This window comes from Lynx canadensis, chromosome E2, assembly GCF_007474595.2.
Source record: "Lynx canadensis isolate LIC74 chromosome E2, mLynCan4.pri.v2, whole genome shotgun sequence".
NCBI classification, from domain to species: Eukaryota; Metazoa; Chordata; class Mammalia; order Carnivora; family Felidae; genus Lynx; species Lynx canadensis.
In genome coordinates this window covers 1,808,347-1,834,052 of record NC_044317.1, presented here as the reverse complement: position 1 = coordinate 1,834,052, position 25,706 = coordinate 1,808,347, and the positions used below count along the sequence as shown (strand labels likewise).

The 25,706-nt window shown below is 50.5% G+C and overlaps 1 protein-coding gene across 5 annotated transcripts in view; it reads left to right on the top strand.

Annotated features, from left to right (window-relative positions):
• The window catches only part of LOC115502058 (BTG3 associated nuclear protein), a 114,333-nt gene that overhangs the window by 15,247 nt on the left and 73,380 nt on the right, over positions 1-25,706 (top strand). For 4 of the 5 annotated variants that reach the window (XM_030297234.2, XM_030297233.2, XM_030297232.2 and 1 more), the window contains exons 2-4: positions 11,547-11,685; positions 16,833-16,924; positions 18,298-18,497. In XM_030297234.2, coding sequence (XP_030153094.1) covers positions 11,616-11,685; positions 16,833-16,924; positions 18,298-18,497 — 362 coding nt within the window. In that variant the 5' untranslated portion in view covers positions 11,547-11,615. Of the gene's footprint in view, positions 1-10,436; positions 11,143-11,546; positions 11,686-16,832; positions 16,925-18,297; positions 18,498-25,706 lie in introns of those variants that run through there. The other variant, XM_030297231.1, reaches the window with a different exon arrangement.

Genomic DNA, 25,706 nt, shown 5'->3' with positions numbered 1-25,706 from the left:
AACAATTTATAGCTACCAAGGAAGAAGTAAAATATGGATGCAGTAATGTAAGCACCAAAATTTTTATGGCAAGACACATACAGGCTTCTGGAGTGTTTTCCCGTTTATCGTTGGCAGTTGGTAAATCAGGTGAGAGTTGCTTGTAATTGGCACTCATGGTTTATATTTTATAGCAGACATCTGAAGTTCACTTTAGGTCATACACGGTTCTTCTGCTTTCTTTCTGGAGCTATGATATCTGAAAGCACTGTTTGTCAAAGTGTGGTCCAAGGAGCCACATGGGTGACTTGAGGCCTTGCCGGGGGCTCTGTGAGGTCAAAATGGTTTTCATAATGATCCTAAGAGGTCATTTGTCTTTTTTGTGGGTTGACACTTGCACCGATGGTGCAGGGTTGATGTGGCAAAGCTGCCGCGGCCTGGGCCCGACAGAGGCCAAGCCCCCGGCCGCAGCTGGGTCCTTGTTTTCTTCACTGCCATGCAATTAAAAACAGCCATTTTCACCTAAGAATGTCCCTGAGGAAGCAGTCAAATTCATTTTATTAAGTCTCAGCCCTCGAGTACACCTCTGTTTCATTCTCAGTATGACAACACAGGAAGGTTATGGAAAGTTCTTCTGCGGTGTTTCGGATTCGGAGCCCTGCCTTGGAGACACCCCTTCTGCACTTGTGTTACTAGCTCAACTAGCTGTGTTTTCTCATGGACCACGTAAAAGAACAGCTGACAAACTGGGCATTTTTGTTTTCAATGTTAGAGAGAGGGTGGGGAGGGTGGGGGGGGGGACGGGACAGAGCATCCCAACGCGGGGCTCAAACTCATGAACCGCAAGATCATGACCTGAGCTGAAGTCAGATACTCGTGACTAAGCCGCCCAGGTGCCCCGAGGGTATTTCTTAATGAGTTTTTTTAAAATTTTTTTTTTTAACGTTTGTTTATTTTTTGAGAGAGAGAGACAGAGTGTGTGCAGGGGAGGGGCAGAGAGAGAGGGAGACACAGAATCCGACGCAGACTTCAGGCTCCAGGCTCTGAGCTGTCAGCACAGAGCCCAATGCGGGGCTCGAACTCACAAGCTGTGAGATCGTGACCTGAGCCGAAGTCAGATGCTTAACCCACTGAGCCATCCGGGCGCCCCTTTACTGAATGAATTAAGTTAGCCTGTTGCTTCAAGGAAAGCCACTGTGGCACCATTACTGGTGAGAAAATTTGCACTTTCAAGTGGAATAGGAATTTTGGGAAGTGTGTATCTGTCATCGAGATCCTGATAGCTTCTCAGTACTTAAAGGTATTTCTGATATCAGTGTTAGTGAATGTGATGCTTTTGGTAATACATGATAAACTACACCTGGAATATTCCGTGCATGATGTTACAAAGTTGCACTTGGGTAAAAGATCCATTGACAGTGCAAGACAGACCAATGGATTTTAATTTAATTAATTTAATTTATTCTATTTTATTTTATTTTATTTTATTTTATTTTATTTTATTTTATTTTATTTTAAATGAAACTTTATTTTTTGTTTTTAAAAATTTTTAATGCTTAATTTGTGAGAGAGAGACAGAGTGTGAGCGGGGGAGGGGCAGAGAGTGAGGGAGACACAGAATCCGAAGCAGGTTCCAGGCTCCGAGCTGTCAGCACAGAGCCCGATGCGGGGCTCGAACCCACAGACTGTGAGGTCATGACCTGAGCCAAAGCCGGACGCTTAACCGACCGAGCCCCCCAGGCGCCCCCAGACCAATGAATTTTGAAACAATAAAGTAAAATGTTCACTCACAGGGTTTCAGTGCAACATGACTTTAGAAAAATAAAACGCCAGTTGAGTTTTGCTGTTGGATTAAGAAAGAATATCCACAGGTGCCGGAAAAGGCTGGTAAAATACTGCCCCCGCAGCACTCTGCGTGAGGGTGAATTTTCTTCATGTGTGTCAACCAGGGTGGTTCGTTCTAGGGCAGCAGATTGGGAGCTGATGTGCGTGGGGAGATCCAGCTGCTTCCCAGGGAGTCTGACATTAGACATTTGTGAATATGCCGCACTGTGGCCCTCTTCTTGCTCAGATTTTGCTGCTGCTGTTGTCTTGGAAACTATCTCGTACGTTAACATGGAATATGTTGATTTTTACAATTTTCAAACGAATAAAGAAATATTCAAACATTTTCTGTTCTAATTTCAAATATGGTAACTACTGATAGATACACCCATACAAGCATTAACTCTTTGGGGGCCTCACTAACTTTAAGGCGGTAAAGGGGGTCCTGGGTGCTGTGCGTGTGTGAACTAGGGCCGTGGGGGCTGTGGGAGCGGCTGGAATCCAGCCACCTCTCTTTCGTGTGTCGTGGTTGATGTTTGAGGAGGTCTGTAGTTTTTGGAAAGGAAGAGTGAAAGTGCACGTTTAGCCAAACATATTAACCTTAAGGGGAAGGATCTGCTATCTGAGGCTTAACTGGCCTTCTTTGTCTCATTTTAAATGTAAACACATTTCGGGGGCTGTCTTACACGAGGGGCAGTGGGCTGGGTTTTCCCCAGAAGTGAAAACCTTGGGAAGAAGGATTTCCTGCTTCCCAGTGTCCTTGTTTATCTGGCCCCTGACCTTTTATGGAACTATGTCCCTTTCCTCCCCAGTTCGTCCTTTGCCTGCACGGATTTCGGAGGAAAAAAGGAAGCGAGCAGAGTTTTTTCCACATATCTCAGCTTAATAAATACTGATTTTTTTTTTGCTTGCCGCAGACCAGCTTTTAATTATTTTATTACTGTACTACTTCCATCCAAAAGGATTTGACTAAATGGAATGATTTCAGTTTCCTGGAGGTTTCCCTGTTTCTGGAGATTTAGCCTCGAGTGCTGCTTAGCCACGTCCTTCCGTGGGGATGGAAATCCCTGTTGTGGTTTTGATGGCGTGGTGGGCTTGACATTCCTGCTCACGTGCGTTAGAAGCCTCCAACAGGAGCCATGCGGGGTGACAGGTGGCGGCTCGGCGGGCTGCGGGCTGGGGCGGCCGGCGTGCGGTAGTGCCTCAGCGGTAGCGGTCCTCCCCGGCACTGCTGTCTGGTCCCAAGCGTTTGTGTCGTGTCATGGCGTCCTGAGACTGTCATGTATTTGTCCCGGGACGCTCCCAACCCTCAGTTCGTGTCCTCGTCCCTAGACCTCAAGGGCCTGCAAGGTAGGGGCCTCCGCCGACTGTGTCTCTTTAGACTGGCCCCTCTGCGTGCTTCTGATGGCTGGTAAATAATTGTAGTAGCCGGAGTCAGGTCGCTGCCCGGGGAGGCTGTGCGGAAACAACTTCGTCCAAATCACACTCAGCATCAAGGCTTCGCTTGAGGGTTAATGTCAGAAACGGCTCTGTGAACAATTTCTGCCCTGAAACAACTGATGAGAAAATAAATCCCGTACGTGTGACATCCCTAGCGAGACAACTCGTGTTGTTCCTGCAGTGACTGGGAAGGTCCTTGTGTCAACACAGGGAGGCTTTATTTGGTGGTTTTTTCTTGCTGTGTTTTTTCACATAACGAGAGCCGATCGCCTGTAGCATTTTATTTTTTAGCTGTTACTGCTAAAGCAAAGTTGTGTGTGTGCTCAAATACAGCAGTTTGTCTCTTACGCCTGTTTTAATGGCCTTGTGGTTTTATTTTATGGGGATCCGAAATATTTAAAAGTTAGCAGAATTAAAAATAAATGTGCAGTTCTGTATTTCAGCTGATGGAACGGCTGCTCGTGTCTGCTGTTGACAAGTGATGAGCGGCTTTTCATACTTTCATTGTTAACGACTGAGCGCGCCATTCGTATGAAGTTGGCCGTCGTAAACTAAACAGACTCATGACTCCATTGTGGTCTCATCCTTTTTGATTTTCTTTTATTTTTTGAAGTTTATTTCTTGTTTTAGCAATCTGTACACGCACCGTGGGGCTTGAACTCATGACCACAAGATCGATAATTGCAGGCTCTTCCTACTGAGTCCTTATTGAGATCAAGACACAAAGGCAGTACTTTGAAGAGCTTACTCTGTGGTTTTTTAGTGGAAATGCTGACCTTCCCAGTTGTGCGTTGGCACGTAACCCCACAGTGGGCTCGTAGCGTTCCAGTGTGCAGCCTCTGCTAGGCAGGGGACAGAGTGATGGAACTTCCTGCCCCAGTGGGGCTCATCTTCCAGTAGGGGAGACAGGTGTTAGACGAAGTAAGTATTTAGCACACGTAGTGAGGTGGACCATCAGTGCTGTGCACCGAAGCAGGAGAGGGGAGCAGGGAGGCGGGTGCTGGGGGTGGGTTTTGAGTGGGTGTAATTCAGTGTCTCTGGGAAGATGGCGTTGGGTAGGGGCGGGCAGGTGTTGGAGTGCCGGGGCCCTGAGCTGAACGGGTGCCTGCTGAGTGGGGAGGCCACCTTGGACAGGGACCCGTAAGCAGCAGTGGGGAGAGCCTGACGGGCCCCGGAGGGTGCTGGCTGGCACTCCAGCAAGCACTTGAGTCGGCAGGAAGGCTTTGGTGGGCTTTGAACAGGTAAGGGGCATAGTTTGACATGTGTTTTCACGCGGTCCAAGTAGCTTTTTCACTGGGTATTGGGAACAGTTACGGGGCAAAGACGGAGCGGGGAGACCCACGCAGAGGCCAGCACACAAATCCAGATGTGAGGTGACGAGGCCAGCGCGCAGGAAGCCAGACACTTGCCCACAGAGTGGCTCTAAGAGGGACAAGATCCGAGGACTGGAGGTTTTGACAGGGAAGGTCTGGGAGGAGCAGGGCGGTTGTGGGGTGGGGGTCTAGTGCGGTTTGGGCACGTCGAAGTCGAGACTGGAGTCCCAGGGGTGGTGTCGGGAGGCTGTTTGCTTCGTGGGTCTGGAGTTCACCTGAGAGGTCTGAGCTGAAGGGTGAGCCTGCGCCATCAGCATGCAGGTGGTGTTCCAGAAGGACCGAGAAAGGCCTTGCCCCCAGCCGGGCATTCCGTCTGACGCCGACCTCCACAGAGGGAAGGGAAGGCCAGGAGACGCGTGGAGGAGGCGGGACAGAGCCCGTGCAGGTGCTGCGGGCGAGGAGCACAGGACCCACCTGGGCGGTTGGCTGGAGGGGGGGTGGGGGGAGAGGGGACCGCTGGTCTGGGTTCTAGAGGGGATGAAGACAGCAAGTCTAGGCAGCAACTTGGGGGGATGTGCTCTGGAGGGGAGCAGAGCAACGGAGATGGGGGGCTGGGGGAGTAGCTCTGGGAGTGAGCCCAGAGCTGTTGTGGAGGGGCTGTGAGGAGGGCACGGCGTGTGGGGGGGTGCCCACGGAGCCACAGGGAAGCCCTGGGGGAGGTGGCGAGGTGGCCCGCCGAGCCCAGGCGAGGAGGGGCGGGACTTGGAAGGGAGAGGAGAAAGGATGGCGAGGACCGTCCCCGATGCCACTTCCCTGCAGGCTGAGGCGGCTCCCTCGTGTTTGTCGGGATTTGATGCCGTGGGCCTTGGCCACGTACTGTTCTGTCGTAGAGAAAGCATTTCACGGTGATCGTCATAACGTGCCTACAGAAAGCTCCGCCCTCGGGAAGGACAGAGGATGAAGGGAGCCCATGTCATCTACACCCTCCCTCCCTCACGGGTACCAGCACATCCACCGTGATCACTCCAGGCCTCTTGTGTGCATTACACACACAGACATGTGACCACGCGCGCGCGCGCGCGCAGGAGCGCGCACTTGTTAGAAAGCCGAACTGGGATCGTGTACATGCTGTCGGCCGATTTTCCTCTTATATTCCTTTCCGTTGGTGTTGTGTTCTGGGGATCTTTCCATTTCGGTCCGTGTGATTGAAGCAGTGTCATTCCTGTTAACAAGTGCAGCGGTTGACGGGACGGACGGCCTGCCGTCACTTCTTTTCTTGTTCCCGAAGTTCAGGCGCTTAGGTCGTTGATCGTGGTCGGCGGGTTCTCCTTCCTGTGCCCCAGGGAAGACGCTGTCTTCATGGGCTTGCTAAGGTTCTGACTAGTCGTTGCCATCAGAGACATTGTTGTACATTAATCTCAGTCCAGCTGCTTTATTATGTTAAGACTGGACTGTCTCCAGGACTTCTGAGAAATGGTAAATTTAATTTGCCAAAATGGCAACCGCATGTATCTCTCTGTTCCAGTTTTCTTGGGCTTCTTGCCCTAGTTTTTTCTATTCAAACCTTCCCTGTTAGCAGAATTTTAAGTGACTCTGTCCTGGCAACAGAACCATTTTGAGTAAACAACTTGGATAACGTGTGGTGTCCTCATTTGGAAGACGTTGGGATGCAGGATTTTATGGAGAGTTTGGAGTATTTTCCTCAGCTGCTCGCGGAACTGTTAGAGGCCAGGAAAAAGCTTGAACTGGGCGTTTGAAAACTTTCCATTAGCCCTTTATGAGACAGCTAGTTTAACCTGGAGCCTCTGAGCCTAGGGCCGTCGCGAACGGCTTCGGTGCGCAACACTTAGGTCAAGCCTGGCTGCGCATTACAGATCCCAGAATACGCTGTTTCAGAGCAGGTGGTTGGTTATTTTCCTTTCTGATAAGGAAGTCTGAGGCCGGCAGTCCAGGGACATGTGGCAGCGTCCGTCTTGTCCTTTGCTCCGCTGTTCTGGTTCCTTCTGTCCCGTCCTCATCCCTATAGTCCAGCAGGAAAACAGGATGGCTGTGGCCACACGCCAGGTGTCCTCAACGAGGTGTCCTGGCAGCTGCCCCGCGTCTGCACGTACACCCCCTCGGCCAGGCCTGGTCGCTAGGCTGCAGGAGCGGCTGGTGGGGCGAGCGGTCTGGCGGCCGCGTGGCCCGGTAAATTCGGGTTCCTCCACTGAGCATCAGGAGAAAGGCGGCTGAGATAGGCAGCCCTTCCTGGTGTTTGTGAAGCTCTGAAACTTGGCAGAATTTTGTCTGTCGTGCTTTTCCTGGAAAAGGGTCTACAGTTTTTTGTTTTGTTTTTTTTGTTTACATTTTGAAAGCAATCTGTGACCCCAAAACATTTTAAATCCACCAGGTCAAAGGTTGATTGGGTGGTATTTTGTCCCCGAGGACCACTGCCTTCAGGAAACAGCTCACTGTACCCTTTAATAATCTTTGCTTGGGCTCTTAATTTGGACAGAAGACGACCAAGTTTACGGCCTGAGTAGCCCCGATCTTCAGACTGACTGCCAGTGAATCTGTACTTAGGGGTCATCTTTGGAGGACATGGAGTCAGCAGACATCTGTTCTCTACCCCGCGTCAGGCCTGACGGGCCCTCCTGGGTCCACCGGGTTCGTCGTGGCGCCTCCTCGGAGCTGTTGCCGTGCGTGCGACACCCGCTCCCAGGGAGGGACACGCGCTCCAGTGCCCAGGTAGCGCGCTCTGGGATGGACGCTGGAATTGAGGATTTCCCCAGCGGTTTACGCCCATGTGTTTAGCTGACCAGTTTTATTTCTGAGAAGGTGACACATGCGCAGGATAAAAATGCAAATATTATAAGAGAGTGAAAAGGGAAAAATAATTTTCTCTCCCTCTAATGTCCCAGGAATCATCTGTGCACATAGTCTGTGCGTATGCAGCATGTTTCTTTTTAAAAAAAAGCATGCTATACACTTTCTGCCCCGCTTGTATTCATATAATTCTGTATCGTGGGCGTGGTTTCTGGGAGACACCTGCCTGGCTTTTTCACACAGCCACTTGGCGTCCCATCGTGTGGCCTCGTGGGCCCTGTTTTAACTCCCTGTTGGTGTACGTGTAGGCTGCGTTCACCCTTTTGCCTCTAGAACCACGCCTTGGTTGTGTTTTGTTTTGGGTTTTTGGGTACGTAGATCTTGGCACAGGTCTGCTTGTCCTGATTCTCAAGGACACGAAGAATGATCGACCTGGACTGTCCCAGAAGTACTCATCCGCACACGAACGTTCTCAGAAGGGAACGCCAGTGCTCCCACTCAACGTGGTCATGGGAGATCGTCGGCCTTTTTCTGTGTATGTTCTCCCAATGTTTTTCCCCATTGTGAACAGTCATATGTGTGTCACAGAGCGTGTAGCCATTGTGGACGGTACTCTCTCCTTTATATTCTTCACTTAGTCTTAGTTCTGCTTGTAAATGCACAGTGCTCACCCCCAACCAGTGTGCGTGTTGTCTCCTCAAGTGACTTGAGTTTTCTGAGCTTTGTTTTCTAGCAGCTTTTTCAGGAAGGGTTGATGGGAACGCCCTTCTCTGAGAGCTAGCGGGTGATAAATGTTTGCTGCCTTCACACTTGAAAGTCATTCTGTCTGGATATAAAATTCTTGGCTCACATTTCTTTCTTCGAGTATCTTAGACATGTTAATCTACTTTTTTCTGTTGTATTTGATCATCCGTTTTTGCCCATTTTAAGTCACCTGGTGTTTTTGCCTGGATGTGTAAAGGAATTTTTTTTTTTTAATTTTTATTAGCATGTGTCTTGGGATTGATTCGTCCCCCCGCTCCCGCACCGAGGTTTGTGGTGTGTCTTTTTCATAAGTAGTTTTAAACTTTCCCCCCTCGGAAGAGTTTTCTTGATTTACCCTTTTGAGTGCTCTGTTTCCTTGGACTTTGCTTTGGTTTTCGTCATTAGAGCCTTGCTCTCCACGTCCACGGGGCCTTCTCTGCCCGTCATCTGTGCTCCTCATTCTTGAACTCTTCCTTCATTTCGTTCTCATTCTTCCAATTTGCCCCCTTTTTCTCATTTCATTTTTCTTAAGGCACAGTTTACCGTGTTTATGTGCTCCTGGGCGCCTTCTCACTTCCCTCCTGCGTCCTGTCCCCTCACTTCTGCACATCTGTAATGCTGGCTTAACGGCTAACGATAACCTGCTCCCTCTGTGTGGTTCAGCTTGTTTTGGAATACTAGGGTTGGGTTTCATCTCTTTCAAGGACATGGCTTTACGCACGCTTTCATGGTCTGTAGTGCTATTATTTTCCTCCTTAGTCTCTTTTTCTAGTTTTTTATTAAAAAATTTTTTTTAATGTTTATTTTTGAGAGAGACACACAGAGTGTGAGTGGGAGAGGGGCAGAGAGAGAGGGAGACACAGAATCCGAAGCAGGTTCCAGGCTCCGAGCTGTCAGCACAGAGCCTGACGCGGGGCCTGAACCCACGAACCTTGAGATCATGACCTGAGCTGAAGTTGGACGCTTAACTGACCGAGCCACCCAAGTGCTCCTTTAGTCTCTTTTAAAACATAAAATCTTTGCATGAGATTGGACTTCAGTATTTTCTGTTGTTCATTTTCATGTGGAATTAAGTTGCCTGGATATTTAGAAGGGAGGCAGGATTTAGAATAGTTATCTCTAATTTCCGTGTTCTAGGCTCTACATTCTATTGATGTTAGAAAGTTTTAAAAGACGCAGTAACTCACTTTCTGAGCTCTCCTGGCTCTGTTTTTTTTCTCCCACTTTCTTTTTTAGGTTAGCTCTGTACCCAACATGGGGCTCGAACTCACTACTCAGAGCACATACCACTGATTTAGCCAGCCGGGTACACCTTTCTCTCTCATCTTCAACCAGACGTCCATTTCTCTCAGTCTCTATTTTCTCTGTCCTGTACATTTGGTATTCTATTTCCAGTTGTTTCTCTCTAGGGTATTTAGCCTAGAAGGGAGCTTTGGGTAGTTAGCCTTGAGAGTTCATGGGGCCCAGACTGTCTAGGCCTTCTAGATGCTCCCGCAAAGCCCTTTGTGGCTGTCCGCCATTGGACTGTGCTCACCGCCTGGTTTCAGCTGCTGTTGTCACCCTGTCCCATTGCTTCTCTCTGCTTCCTGCTTTGTACCTGCTCCCACCATGGCGATCCTGTAGCTGTCAGTGATTTGTCCCCACTTGCTGGTATTTTGGGGTTCATTAGGAATACCTCATCACTCAATCTTGTTATAGACATGGGCCTGGATTTTGGTTTTGCTATCCTACTTGCTCTTGCTCATGTGTTTTTATGGCGGGACATGGAAAGATTAAAAATCTTCGTCACTGCTGTCTTTTCATAGTTGGACTCTTAAAGGGTTCTGTCACAGTACCTTGAGGCCTCTTTTTCCCTCCCTGGAGCTTGTCATCAGTTTCTCCTTTGGTGCATAGACACCTTGTTCACTGTTGAGTCAGGTGTATCAACTGGGAATAGAAGCACCTTTGCCATTTTGCCGGTTATACATTTGATCATGCATTTATGTAGAAATGTTGCGCATACTCCATAAAGGAAGATTTAAGGGGCGCCTGGGCGGCTCAGTTGGTGAAGCATCTGACTCTTGACTTCTGCTCAGGTCATGATGTCGTGGCTCGTGAGATCAAGTCCCGAATCAGGCTCTGCACTCAGCTTGGAGCCTGCTTGGGATTCTCTCTCTCCCTCTCTCTCTCTCTCTCTCTCTCTCTCTGCTCTGCCCGTCCCCACCCCCATACTGTCCCTACCCCCTGCACTCACCAAAAGAAAAAAGAAAAGGGAGATTTAAGGCAGGAGATTGGTTTCTCCTTTTTATAATTGTTTTCTCTAAGAAATTATGTAGAATTTAAATCTGGAAGAAGGGGAGGAGGAGCCACTCTATTCACAGGATGTGAGAATTTAGAACTTTAAGCCTCTTGGAACTTATTCGTTAACTTATTGGTTGTTGCTAGACCCGTGGCTGAAAGCGGGTGATCTGAAAACTTTAATTTGACTCCTCCTGCCCCACAGGAGTGTTGACTGGGGGCTGGGAGCACTTAGTGCCAAAAGGAACACAGCTATAGAGTTGAGGGCATAGTCTAGTTGGGGAAAGATCAATACATGATTTATTTTATAAACATTTACCACAAATAATTAAAACAAAACACGTAAGATAAAATATCACGGTGACGTTGATTCCTGACTTCTCCAGGATGTCCCATTTTTACATAGTGTGTTTAGATCCGTGTGTTGATAGACCATATCTGACACGACATGGCCTCGTTTTTGTTTTGGAAGATAAGGTCTCTCTTGGCCTAATCAGAGTGTTTCAGGAGCAAGAAGAAAGTAACTGACTGTTCCAGACATGGTTTTTGGCTCAGGGATGACAGTTCAAACCCCTGCCCGTGAGGGCGCTTGGGGGAAAGGACGATGGTGCTCCCAGGCCACGGTAGCAGGGCGGTGCTGTGGTTTGGGTCTGCTCTGGAAGCCAAAGGAAAGCAAAGCAGAGGCGCTTAGCGGAATGGTGCCTCGAGCCGCAGAAACGGAGTATGGGAGCAACAGCCCTGGGTAGAAGGGCCCGTTCAGGTAAAAGCGGGAGGCAGGGCAGCGTGGTACCGGGCGGTGCGGCGTGTGTGGCAGGATGGGCCGGCCGGGCGGGGGCCGCCGAGACTCCGGGCCGGCGGACGGCACGGTCAGTGCTCAGGCCGTCACGGGAGGCCGAGCGGGGGAGGCTGGTGCGCGGAGTGGACCGAGGAAGCAGGAAGCGGGAGGCTGTGGGGCAGGGCCGGTCTGGCGGTGGGGATGAGCAGGGTTTCTGAACTGCCGCTCGCTTCTCCGAGAGCACTACCTTTCGGGGGTCTGAAGCGAGGAGTGGCCTGTATCAAACAGCACGGCACCGGCTGTGATCTGGGAGCCACGAGGCTGGCGGTCAGCCTCACGTCGCAGGTCACCGTGTGATCTCCCTGTCCCTGTCTGTCTCGCTTCTGTAGGTGGCAGAGGCGCAGTCCTGCGCGAGTCTGACTCCTGCCCACTCGCCGGCCACCCTCCTCTCGCTCTGGATGATGTCAGAACAGGATCTGGCGGACGTGGTGCAGATTGCCGTGGAAGACCTGAGTCCTGGTCACCCAGGTAGGGAGCTGGGGGGCAGCTCACATTCTTATTCTCTCTGTCCCTCAGAAGTCCAGAAGCACTTCCAGAAGTTTTCTTTCCTTTGAAAAGTAAAGCAAGAGCAAAGGCAATGCACGCGCTAACCACGGGGAGCCGGAACGTCGGCCCCGTGGCCGTCCATCCCAGGGGGAAGCCACCTTCCTCCCCTGCCCACGGTGGTCCTGTGACCCTTGGGGTTCCACGGCTTCCCCCCGGACTGTAGTGCGCCTTGGAAACCGTGCTTGGCGGGAGCGCACAGGTCTGCTTCGCGTGTGCCCCGACCGATGGGCCTCTTCCCTGCAGACGCCACTGACCTTGTCTGCACCACACCCTGGTAGTCAGGACCCTTGCCCGTGTATCTTCGCAGATGTGTTTGTAGGGTAAGTTCCCCGAAGTAGAACTGCTGTGTATGTTCATACTTTTGATACGACACTAACAGATTTCCCGGAAAAGTTTTCACTTTTTTTTTTTAATAATTTTTTTTTAAACACTCAACTGGTTTATTTGCATGATTAATAATCACATTTCCAATAGTGGGTTTTTTCTCTTTAACGTTTATTTTTGAGAGAGTTGGGGGTGGTCAGAGCGAGAGGGAGACAGGATCCCAAGCAGGCTCCAGGTTCTGAGCTGTCAGCACAGAGTCCGACAGGGGCTTGACCTCATAGGCAAACCATGAGATCGTGGCCTCAGCCAGTCAGACGCTTCACGACTGAGCCACCCAGGCGCCCCTCGCAGTAATGTTTTATTCAGTTATTCTGTCATTGACTGTGTGTGAGAATGACTTTTTTTCTGTGTTTTTGTTTAAGGCTGGTAATTTTTCTTAATGATGTTAAAAGCACACATCTACTTTGAAACTTTAAATATTTGTCTTGAGCAGACTGTGTATAAAAGAAACCCTACATTTTAGGAATTTCATCTATGAAAAGCTTGGTGTACGCATTTGTTTTAGAAGATTTCTTAGTAAATTCCTCCCCCTCTTTTTTTTTTTTTTTAAGTTTGAAATGAGAAGTGCATACGATACAATCACTGAGTGTTTTAGTTACCTGGTTATTCTTTTTGGAATAATAGAATTGAAAGGCTGACTTTTTTTTTTCCCCCACAGAAAAGAGAATTTTCAGAAATCTCATAAGAAGTAGGAAGACGTCTATCTTTTGTGATCTGTTTGATATGTTAATTGAAAAAACTTCATTTGGAACTTAGCTCTGCTCTAGAAGGGAGAGAGTAGTATAAATGATTTTAGAATCACGTGAGCAGTCACAAAGAAATAGAGGTCCTTTTTTGAGGGATGCTGTGCTTTTCCTCTTAGTTTGCTTCTGATTTGTTTGTAAGAACCACTGTCACCTGTTGGCTGGCGAGATCAAGAGCCTGGCAGGTCACTGAACAAAGTTACGGTCTGTGAGTGCAGCTGTGTGACCACAGTTTCGTCTGTGAAAGTTAGTCTGTTTGTTTAGAGCTAGAACTTGGAACCTTGGCCTCATTAGCACCACACCTTAGATGCCACTGAACTAAGAAAAACAGAAGCACTATCACTGTAGAACACTTTTAAAAATGTCTTCAGGGGCGCCTGGGTGGCGCAGTCGGTTAAGCGTCCGACTTCAGCCAGGTCACGATCTCGCGGTCCGTGAGTTCAAGCCCCGCGTCAGGCTCTGGGCTGATGGCTCAGAGCCTGGAGCCTGTTTCCTATTCTGTGTCTCCCTCTCTCTCTGCCCCTCCCCTGTTCATGCTCTGTCTCTCTCTGTCCCGAAAATAAATAAACGTTGAAAAAAAAAAAATTAAAAAAAAAAATGTCTTCATATTTTGGTAGGTGAATGACAGTTTCTTTAAAAAACACACATTGCAATGTTACCAAAGGAAAATGTTCCTATTACATAACTTTTAAACCTTTTTAGAACTGTTAAAGTTAAAGAGAGTTTCCTTCCTAAATAAATTGTTTCTCTGTAGATTATAGTTCAGAGAAGGCTCAGAGAAACCATTTCTAAGCTTGGTTTTATCCCGTCTCTGTTCCTTAAATAACTGGGAACTATAGTTTACTGTTTCTTGAGACCATTGTGTACGGGGCTCTCTGAGGCCTTAGTAGGCAGAAAGCTTCCAATCTCTGGTCCAAAAGGACTTGCACACACCCAGCAAATACCATGCTGCATATACGTGTTTGCCTCTAGAGTGGGCTTAAGACTGAGATGATCTTTTTCCCTCATCCATGAAATACGAACTTTGTGAAATTTACAAGTAGTTAGGCAAGTAGAAGTAAATCCTAGCAGAAGAACTGCTTATTGGCATGTATGAAAACAAAGATGTGGGGCGCCTGGGTGGCGCAGTCAGTTAAGCGTCCGACTTCAGCCAGGTCACGATCTCGCGGTCCGTGAGTTTGAGCCCCGCGTCGGGCTCTGGGCTGATGGCTCGGAGCCTGGAGCCTGTTTCCGATTCTGTGTCTCCCTCTCTCTCTGCCCCTCCCCCGTTCATGCTCTGTCTCTCTCTGTCCCAAAAATAAATAAACGTTAAAAAAAAAAAAAAAAAAAAAAAAAAAAAAAAAAGAGAAAACAAAGATGTTTAGGTTCCTCTACTTTTCATGTCCCCTCGCTGCCGCCCCCCCCCCCCCCCCCCCGCCCGGCCATGGCTACACTCACTATGCCTGTCTAGCATGGACCGAGATTGCAGCCTTCTTTAGGCCTGCCCTTCCAGTTGTTAGTCACGGCTGTAATGAACACGGAGTTCTTCTATCTAAAAGTACTGCGAGCAGAATTCTAAAAGGCAGCGCAAGCAAGGTGTGCAAACGTAGCAAAGGACGAAGGAAAGTAAACTTGTAGCCCCACGTCCATAGAAGGTCACTGCTAGGATCCTGGCATGCTCACCTCTGTCATCTGCCGTGGGTGCACTGCCTTTTACACGTCTGCCCCTTTGCTTAAAGCCTTGAGGTACTTGACGCTGCTGTGGGGCACGGACTCTTCTGTAGTTACAGGAACTAGCCGTGTGGCCCTGGACAAGTCACTTAACCTCACTGGACTTGCTTTCTGTTCAGCAAATTAAAAGGATTAGAATAACGGTTGCCAGGATCTGTCTTCCAGTCCTGATACAATTCACCTACCAGTTTTCACCCACCAGTGGGAGTAAATAGACTCGGGTTTCGAGAACCCGTGTTTTGCTAACCACAAACACTTGCAGGCATGGATTGTTTCTATTTTTACTTAATTGAATGAGAATCCATTCTCACCCATTTCTGTGGAGGTGGCTGAGGCATTCCCTCCACAGGATGCACAGTGCATGACGCAAAGCCCTTTGGTAAGCAAGATGCTTTCTGTTATTGTTGACCTTGGCTATAAGGGTCTGCAAGGTACAGCTCTGGATAATTTACCTCTAGGAAATCAGTTTACAGCTCTTGCCTTGGACCCATGAAAGGTTCACGTTTGAGCCATAGGACTATTCAGCGTCTCCAAGTTTTGGAGCTTTGAGATGAGTCATCTAGTAGGTATGGGCTTAAAGGCATTGACGCTTTAAAAAAAATCGAGATCTTATTTGGAACCTTAGTCTGTATAACCTGTCGAAGCGTCAATGCTTTGAGGTGGGGGCAGGGCACCTGGCTTTCCCCGTGCTTGCCCCAGCTGTCCCTTAGCAGGTGAGGAATCACATGCCAGCAGGATGTGCTTTGCCCACATCTGTGCATAGCTCTGTGGGTAAAGGGCGGGGAGGCACCCGCCCGGGGGGTAGACACCGTGCCATGGCTGGTATCATGGCATGAGCCGGTGTGAGTTCCAGCATCTGCCCGGGGCTGCAGGGAAGGGGGACGGATTTCCCGGAGTAGAGATGGCTGGGCGGTGGGTGGTTCTGGGATGGTTGGGGGAGGAGCAGGGATGTGGTCAGACAGCACCGTCTGAGCAAGGCGGACGATGACGCCTGTCGCGGCGAGTCCATCCAGAATGTGGGGTGCTCAACTAGAATGTGGGGTGCACTTGAAAGGCGGACAGATGATACCCCGAAGTGTTTGCGTGCTATGGTTTATTCCCACAAGTGCCGTGGTAACCTGTCTTGGTGTGTGCATGTATACGTACGGTGTTCTACACACGCACCTGTGTATCCTCACGCGCTGGTAATATTTCTGATATTGCCCTTAAAAAGTAATTGAAGCCACTAGCCAGGAGGGTTGTCCACGTTCCGTTGCTAAGTGCAGAGAAAAATGCAGACGGATCTGTTGGTAAGCCCGTGGCAGCCCCACTCTGTGTACCTGTTTGTGTCCACGTGTGACCACGCAGGACGGGGGAGGGGAAATATACTAGGCCGTGAAGGTTGGTGACTTTGGCAAGACGAGAAGGAGGAAATACTGGGGCAAAATGGAAAAGCCCTCACCGTATCATGTGGAAAACAAACATCGAATCTGAAATTCTGTCTACGTTTGTGAGTGTGTCCCACTTACAGATTAGATTGACTAGGTCTGGGGCCGAGGAGCAGGGGTAGAGAGAAGCGCCTTTGCAGGGACGATGTGATTGTGGCAGTTTTGGTGTGGGATTTTGTGTTACCTTTACTGCTGTTTTTGCGGCGGATGCTGGACGATAGGAAGGCAGTGGGGAGCCCACCCCGGCCGGCCCAGAGTGCGGAGGAGCTGGGAGGGGGAGTTGGGAGGTGCGGACAGGGCGGGTGGCTGGTGCAGGGAGAGATGAGGCAGCTGAGGCGGTCTCCCCGCGCGCCGGGGCTGAGACGGTTTTGAGGAGTAAACACCTACGGAAAGGGAGTATAAGAGCGGTTTTGGTTTTCCAGTGCGGTGGCCAACAGACACGACTTTGACGCTGGAGAGAAATGTGTGTCACTTGGGTTTTCTCCTGCTGACGTTCCAACAGGACAGCTCAACGGAGCAAGCGCTAAGTGGGAAGTCTGTCGTTTTGGTGTTAGGTCAAGTTGGTGGCCTATCAGGGAACTCCTTTGTCTGGTGTTGCACTTTTTTTTTTTTTGAGATTAAGGGGAGCTCCTGTTTTCTGTTTGAGAATTTTAAGTTTACATGAAACAAGTACAATGAGAAAGGGCTTGCGTTATTTCTCCATTACCGGAAAGGCGGCCCGACTGCTTACTAGCTTAGTATCGACGCGGCCCCGTCCGGCCGTTCGCGTTCAAGTGTGTGTTCTGTCCCCGCCGTTGGTTTTCAGTGGTCCTGGAGAACCATGTGGTGACCGACGACGACGAGCCGGCCCTGAAGCGCCAGCGCCTGGAGATCAACTGCCAGGACCCCTCCATCAAGGTGAGAGTGCGGCGCCTCCCCGGTCCCTCCTCCACCTGCCCCGCCTGCTGGGGGCGCGCCTGCCGCGTGGAGTACGTGCCTCCTCCCCGCTCCGTGTCCGCTCCGCGCCCTCCGACAGCACGTGCCCCGCGCCCCGCCGCGCCCCGCCGTCCCCACCCCACGCTGGGCCCCGCCTGTGCCGCTGTGGCACCGTGGGCTCCGCAAGGCCGCGGCTGCGTGCGGCGGCGCAGCGCGAGTGAGACGCGCTGCCCGCTCCCTGTGGTCACGTGCTGCCGTCACGCGCCGTTCTCACGCTGCCCTCCCGCGCTGCCCCCTCCCAGCTGTCCGGTGCTGTTCGCTCACGGTCCTTTCGCCGCCCTCACGTGCTGTCCTCACACCCGGTCCCCGCGGGAGTGTCCCCGGAGGGGGTGCAGGTGGGCCTTCCCTGCCAGTGGCCGCTCTGGTGAGGAGGTGTGTGGGCACAGTGACCGCTCCACGAAGCGGGTTGCGTGGACGCGTGCGGACTGTGTTCATCCCGTGGCTCCCCTCGCTCCCCGCCTCCCCGCGCAGGCGGTTTCAGAAGCGCCTAGGTCCTTGAGAAGACGAGCTCGGTTGCGCAGGGACTGAGGATGTCTGCCCCTCCCCATTAGAGCCCGCCTCGTCCCCATTCTTGGTCCCCCCGGTCCCCTCAGCCCCGTGCCCGCCAGGGTCTCTTGTTCCCACAGCCCTGTGCCCACCCTGGTCTGTCCCCGTAGCCTGGTCCCTGGTCCCCGTCTCCTGGTTCCGCGCCCGTGTTTCGCAGGTGTCTGTTACTGTCCCAAGTCAAAGTCAGGAATGGAGGGAGAAGAGATGGACACCGCTTCCTGTCCTGTCCGGCGGTGGTTTCTCGAGGCCCCCCCCCCCCCCCCCCCCCCACCTGCAGACCTGCAGCAGGCAGTGCACTGGTTGCGGGCGAGCTCCCCCCCTCCCCGAGGAGCGCCACTGGCGGGAAGCGAATTTCAGGGAAGGTCCATGGCCCAGGGAGGCGGGTGGGACTTGAGCCCGCAGCCCTGCACGCGCAGGCCGCGTGCCGGCCACTGGGTGGCGGGCTTGCTGTTCGGAAGCGCCCGGCCGGCCGGCACCGGCAGGCCGTCCGCTTGCTGTGTGCCGCTTTCCCGGTGGGCGACTCGGGCCAGCAGGGCAGCGTCCCGAAGACCGCGTGCGCGCTGTCGCAGAGCTGGGACCCTGGGCGCAAGGGGACGGCCCCGGAAAGCACGCCCTGGGGAAGGGGGCCCCCACGGAGGCACCGCGGGGTGGTTCTCCCCGAACAGATGCGACCAGGGTCGGCATCCGGGGACGTGGCTGCTTACGGTTCTCGGCGTCCCTTCTGAGGGTCTTCTCTTTTCCGCTTGCAGTCATTCCTGTACTCCATTAACCAGACAATCTGCTTACGGTTGGATAGCATCGAGGCCAAGCTGCAAGCTCTGGAGGCCACTTGTAAGTCGTTAGAGGAGAAGCTGGACCTGGTCACGAACAAGCAGCACAGCCCCATCCAAGTCCCCATGGTGGCCGGCTCCCCCCTCGGCGCGACCCAGACGTGCAACAAAGTGCGATGGTAAGAGCGGGGCGCGGGGCCCCCTCGCCGGCCCGCCGGCCCGCCTGGCCCCGCGGCGGGAGTTGTGCACACGCCGGCGTCCCCTCCTCGGTTCCCTGGCCCCGGGTGTAGCGAGAGGAAAGCACACGTGTGACGTGCAGCCTGAGTGCCGCTGAGTCGGCTCCCGGGCACGAACCAGCCTGTCGCGTGTCCTCTGCAGCCAGCCCACCAGATCTTGGAAGGAAGGTGTACCTTTCTTCCCTTTACTGTGTCCCGTGGGCTGGTTCTCAGATGCCAGTGCTTGTAAGTGTTCCCGGAGCATTCTGCACTTTCCTTCCTGTCGGTAGTTACTGCGTCTTCTAAAAACACTCACGCTCTAACCTAGTGGTGCCTGTGGTAGTTTTACACCGTGTGAGTTGAAACTTCATAAAGAATTCACCTAGACTGGAGAGATGTGTCCCCGTCTGTGGCCTGTTTGTGTCTCTGTCCAGGGTGCCCGGTTAGATGCTGGTGTTCCTGGCGTGACCTAAAGCTCGGGCTCCGGGCATCAGTTTCCGTCAGCTTTGGCGTCTCGTCTTTTCCCACGGGGGCTCCAAAGAAAGTCACACTTGTGGTGGCGGCAGAATTTGTCCTTGTAGGTGGTGAGAACTTGAAGCGTTTTTGCTAAGGGCTCTCTTGTCGTCGCCTTGCTGCCGGTGTCTGCTGGGTTCTGCCCTGCCCACGTGCCCTGGGGATGGGAGCAGCGATAAGGGGCAGGTGGGGTTGACCGGGGGTTCCTGGTTTGGTTTGGGAGTGCTCACGAACACGCTTCACTTTCAAGGTGGCCACTTGTCCCAGTTTGTCTGGGACGGCTGCTGTGTGGGTGTGATTGCTAGTGCCTCGTGTGTCTGGAATGCCGCGTGGCCCACGCCTGATCTCTGTCCCTAGGGAAGGTGGGCTCATCCGTGGCGTTGCTCGGAGACAGGCTTTCGCCCTGTGTTTGCAGGTGCCCTACCAGATCCCGCGTGGGTTTCCTCCAGCAGACACTCGTGGACCCTCATCTCTGTAGGCCGTGGGGCTCCACCCTGGCAGAACCAGTGCCTGTTTTCAGAGCAGTTTTTTTGTGATACCCTCTTATCCCAAAATGTGACGTGAAGAAAACATTTATATTGGAAAAACCAGTAAAACGTCTTAATTGTAGCATAAGGAGAAATTAAAGTCCGGTGGGGTATAATACGATAACACGTATTTCCATAAGTGAACGGTTAGGTGAGATGCACGAGGGGGCAGTGAGCAGGCCAGATGCCCAGACGTCGTATGCGGAGTCCTGGTGGTGGGGAGGGCTGTGGCGTGAGTCCGCACACACTGGGAACTCAAATACTAGTTGGTGATGGAATCCTACAAGATGATGAGCTGTTCTTGATGAAGTTTCAAATAAAGCAAAATGGAATTTTTTCTAGACTCGAACGATAGTTGAATTCCTGGAAAGTTTGTTACGTTAAAATTACCCGAGAACATTTTGTGTTGGAGCGTAGAATAGAGTCAGATGCTAGGCTCAGAGAGCTGTTAGAATCCTGATTTTCCTGGAGTGTCGGGGACATTGGAAGTTTGTGCAGGAAGATGTTTCGTTAGATGAGCGTGTCTCACGCGCCGAAGGATGTCTTAACCTCCTTGGCCATACCCGCGAAGTGCCAGCGGTGTCTCGTGAGTGTGATGACCCAGTACGCCCCACTGGATTTCAGACCTCCCGGGCACGAGAAGAGAATGACTCGAGAGCAAGCAGCCGGCCCGTGCCGAGGGTGGTCCTCCTTCGTGTGTGACTTCCTTACCTGTGTTTGGAAGAGGCGATCTTGACGAGTCAGGGAAAGTGTCGACGAAGCCTGCCCGTTCAGATTCCACAGCTGATGCCTTGTGACGGTTCCGTCAGGGGCAGGCGGGTGAGTTCCAGGTCTGAAGGCTGCTGTTGCAGCTGCGGTTTGGACCCCTGCGAGCCGCTTGTTTTGGGATTTGTTTTGTGTCCGGAGCAGGGTGTGTTACTGGGAGAACAGGCCCCTGCGTGCCACGGGCTGCCCTGGTCTGAAGCCGCGCGGTGACCTGGGTCAAGTCACGTGCTGGTATTAATTGTCCGTTTCCAGTTTCCTCGTCTTCAAAAACAAGACAAGACGGAGGTGACCTGGGCCTGCCTTTAAGGGCTCCGTTTCCGTCTCCTGCGGTCCTAACCATGAAGCTGGGGGGTGGGGGCTGGGAGACAGGGTGGCACCCCTTCCTTTGGATTTGGGCCTCCGGGCCGGTGTGCCGTGTCCTGTTGGGCTTTGGGTTGTCCGAAGGCGGAGGGGCTCACTTGGATGAAGGCATTTCCGGGCGGCAGGGAGCCACCAGCTTCTCCAGCTTTCTTCAGCGTTTTCTCCATCGCGGGGCTGGCCGGGAGACACCATGGGCAGCCTCCCTGGGTGGAAATCCCACCGTGCTTCCCTCTGCCCCAAGACAGGAGGTAAAGCTGCTGTGGTTTTCTGTGTGTGTATTGACAAGCGGTAAATTAAAAGGAAAGCTTTCTGATACCGAGTCAGATATATGATCAGGTAGGTTTTCTGGCTTTGAGTAATTATACCGGTAACATAAAATCAACCCGCCAGAGAGCGCACTCACTGTGTCTTGACACAAGGTTTGTGAATGTTTTTCGTAAGACAGTTACGTGTAGAAACTGGTGTGAGAGTAAGAAAGGAACAGTCCTTTTTCTGTTTTCTCCTAAGTGTGGCGTTAAGTCATATGTATATGAATGATTGTTAAAGAATTAAGACAACAGTTGAAAGCTGCTGACAGGAAATTTTGGGGAGAAGTAAGGGAGAAGAATTTAATTGCAGTAGATCAGAGGAAAAAGTGTATATTTTAGTTAGAAGGTTACAAATTTGTAAACCGTAAGTAAAGGAGAATCGTGCGTATGAAATGCGAGTAGTGAGTGGGACGTAGACAAGGGAAAGTCTCCAAAATAAATAAAAAATTGATTAACATTCTGAGTAACAGAGTACTTTTACCAATTATTTATTTTGGGCCTCAGATGTTTAAAATATAAGTTAGAAGCATTTAAGTTCTGGATTACTTTAGATGTAAATCATATGCTTTTAATTTAAGATTTTTCAGGCCCATGTCGTGGATGATTCGTGGGGAAGTCTGAGTGTAATTGAACCCGACAGATGGGGGCCCCTTAAAAGGTCTTTTCGGTTAAGGAGGAATCGGGTGGTGGGTGAGCAGCCGTCGTCTGAAACCCCGCTCGCCCTTCCATTTGGAGAGGCTGCCTGAGGCCCAGAGCCGGCCCGAAGCCGTGGTGCGCGGCTAAGTCGGCGTCTGCATTCTGAGATGCGCCCGCTCATCTGCTGGTTCTTTCTCGAGACCGTGCTCTTAGCTCTGAGAGTTACTTGTTCTCTTTACTCCCTGGGGGGCAGAAGGCGGCAGAGCGCTGCCAGCTCCAGGTGGCGACTTAGGATCCAGATTTTCAGATTGTACGCCTGAGTGAGATTCTTTAAATGAGTCCAAGAAAAAGAAATGGAAGAAAACCTTTTTCTTTGATGCTCAAGCTTAACCGTTGTAATGAAACTGTCGGTGAGGGTGTTTGGATAGGTTTCATCCACTGACGGTGTTCTTCTTGGGGAAAAGAACACTCGAGGTGCTGCAGGTAGGTGCTTCTCTTTCTTGGAAGTGCACCATAAATTTGGATTTTGTTTAATTGTGGTTCTAGGTGTAGCGACTCGAGGCTTTACCTCTAAAGCTCCTCTCACGTTGGTGTCGACGTTGGAAGTGGCTGACCGCTGACGTGCTCCTTGAGGAGCTGTGGCAGGCCCTCTGCGCATTTCAGAAGGGCCTCCGTTTTAGAATGTGGGCTGCAGGGGCACCTGGGTGGCTTAGTCAGTTAAGCGGTTAAGCGTCTGACTTCAGCTCAGGTCATGATCTCACAGTTCGTGAGTTCGAGCCCTGCGTCGGGCTTTGTGCTGACAGCTCAGAGCCCGGAGCCTGCTTCCGATTCTGTGTCTCCCTCTCTCCCTGCCCCCTGCCCTGCTCACACTCTGTCTCTGTCTCTCGGAAAGTGAATACGCGTTTAAAAAAAAAATTTTAGAATGTGGGCTGCAGGGGTCAGGTGTATGGATAGGGACGTTCACGCAGATCGGCGTAGAAATTCCTCTTTTGCACTTCATTGAAGCTACACACCGTGCCTGTTGGAGAAAGCACAGTGAGTAGGACATTGCTGAGCTGCGGCTGCTGCCCTAGCTGATGACCGCCAGGAAGCTGGCAGGACGGTGCCCGCACGGTGCCTACCTGGAGTGGGAGAATTCCCGCTTGTCCCCGGTGCCCTACGGGGCCAGCCTGTGTGATGAGTCAGACAGCAGCTCAAACCCTCGTGCTCCCGGTTGGTTTTCATTAACAGGACACGTTACTACACATTGACTAATTTAAAAAAATGCTTGTCTCTTATTTTTAAAAGCAAGATGTTTTTATTTTTTACGCACAAATGGTTTTTTATTGAGATGTAATTGCCGTACAACAGATAGTCATTTTTAAAGCTTGAAAAGTTTTTTTTTTGTGCTTTTAAAACTTTAGTGTATATTTAAACATCTACAATTTTAGTATATATTTAAACATCTACAATTTTAAAACAATCGGAGTAAATCAGGGGCCTCTTTGTAATACTCAGACATACAAGTGATTTCTTTTCGAGATAATCTTTTCCTTCAGAGAGATATGTCCTCTGGGACACCTGAGGGAAGAAAATGATTTTCTCTCCTTTCCTCTAAGCTGATTATTGATCAAGAAATTATTTAAATTCCCTCTACCATGCTGGCTGCTGAGTCTGTTTTATTTCCCAGAGGGCCTTTTGTGTTAAGTGTTGGTGGATGTTGGTGGAAAGGCTATTTTTTGAGCCTTCGTGGCTTCTGGGTAGAGAGAGGTCCCCTCCTGGGGTCTCTCGGGACACCTGCAGTCCTGGTGAGGGGTCATCCGTGTTCAGAGCGTTTCCGCTCTGGGTCATTGAGCTCTTCAGTCAGGACCGTAGCATTTCGTAGGCTTTGGAATGTGAGAGACTCCAGATAGGGCTGTTTGAATTATGAGAAAAGGTTTGGTTTTAGCCACGATGGGCCTGGTTTTAGTTCTTTCCTTACCAAGTTTTCAGTTTTTCGATGTTTCCACCTAACTTTGTAGACGTATGATCTCTCGCCGACTGTCTACACTCCTTTGTACAGCCGCACGCGTTTAGTGACCTAACGAGGGTGCCCTGTACGTGTCAGGGCCGAGTACCAGCCAAGGAAAACTCACAGTTTACACACATACAACCGGCGGAATGATTAACCTAATGTGATGACTCAGATACAGTCTGATAAGCAGCGCAGATGCTAAACGTGCAGCCGAGCGTTTTAATAGATCGCGCACGTCTGCTAATCTGGAGTACTTCTCTCGTGGTAGAATAGCGCAAAGCTCATCACTTGGGATCTGTAGGTCAGTTTGGAGAGAATTGCCCTCTCAACGCCATGGAGTCTTTGGACCCACGAACACGGTGCACGTCTCCCCTTACGCTGGTCTTTAATTTCTCAGCAGTCTTCTAGTTTTCGGTGCGTAGCTCTTACTCCCATTTTGTTAAAGTTTTCTCCAAGTACGCCATACTTTCAGGTGCTGTCACGAAGGGTACTGTGTTTTCTGTACTTACCTTTATCCTGCATCGTTTCTAAATTCACTTTGTTTTAGTAGCTTTGCTGTAGGACTTAAGATAAAGGGAAGTATTTGTGGTCACATATGTTTTTTACATATATAAAGACGGTTTTACTTGTCATCAAATTTCTCTAGCATTTCTTTTTTTTGAGAGAGAGTGTGAGGGGAAAGGGCCAGAGAGAGGGAGACAGAGAATCCCAAGTAGGCTCCACACTCAGCGCAGAGGCCAAAGCAGGGCTCGAACTCAAGAACCCTGAGATGATGACCTGAGCCAAAATCAAGAGTTGGGTGCTTAACTGACTGAGCTACCCAGGCACCCTGTCTGCTCCATGGATAGGATCTCTCATTTCAGCGTGTGGTTTTTTTTTTCTTTTTGTACTTTTACTTCATTTCTGATCTCCGAGTGAAAGCATCCAGTCTTCCACCGTTAAGTGTGGTGTTGGCTGTAAATCTTTTGCAGATGCTCTTTATCAGGTTGATGAAGTTCTCTTCCTGATTTCATGAGAGTTTTTACTGTGAGCTGGCATTGAATTGAATGTTCACGTGCTCTTTCTGTATCTTCTTGAGATGATTATGTGGTTTTTCTTTTTGATTCTGTTGTTGCAGTGAGTTATACTGATTGATTTCAAATGCTAAAGCAGCCTTGCGTTTCTGTCATCATAAACCTGATGGTCATAGCATGTTACCCTTTTTATGTATTTTTGGACCGACTTGCTAACGTGTAGTTGAAGGTTTTCGCATCTGTTTTCATGGGGTATGCTAGTCTATAGTTTTCTTTCTTGACCTGTCTTTGTTACTGGGATGATGCTAGTCTCAACAATTTATCCGGGAGGGCTGCTTGGGTGCTCAGTCGGTTAAGTGTCTGACTTGGCTCCGGTCATGATCTCATGGTTCATGAGTTCGAGCCCCGCATTGAGCTCTGTGCTGACGGCTCGGAGCCTGGAGCCTGCTTCGGATTCTGGGTCTCCCTCTCCCTCTCCGCCCCTCCCCCGCTCATCCTCTGGCTCTTTGAAAAATAAACAAACATAAAAAAACTTAAAAAAATGGTTTGGGAAGCCTTCTCTTGTCTGTTTTCTGATAATGTTTCTGTATGGTTAGTTTTATTTCTTCCTTAAATATTTGATCCAGTTTGCCAGTGAATTATGAATTCAGTTTCTTTAATAAATACAGAACTTTGATAAACGTGGAACTTTTTGAGTCACTGTTATTTAATTTGTATTCTCCAGGGATTTTGTTTTTGTCTAAACCCTGGAATTTGTTAACGTAATACTTTTTCATAGCATTGGCATATTTATTTTTTTATTTAAACAATTTTTTTAACGTTTTTATTCATTTTTGAGAGACAGTAGGGGAGGGCAGAGAGAGAGGGAGACAGAAGCGGAAGCAGGCTTCAAGCTCTGAGCTGTCAGCACAGAGCACGACGTGGGGCTCGAACCCGCGAACCGTGAGATCGCGACCTGAGCTGACAGAAGCCGAGGTCGGATGCTTAACTGAGTGAGCCACCCAGGCGTCCCTCACGTATTACCTTTCAAATGCCTGTAGGTCCACATCGCATTTAGT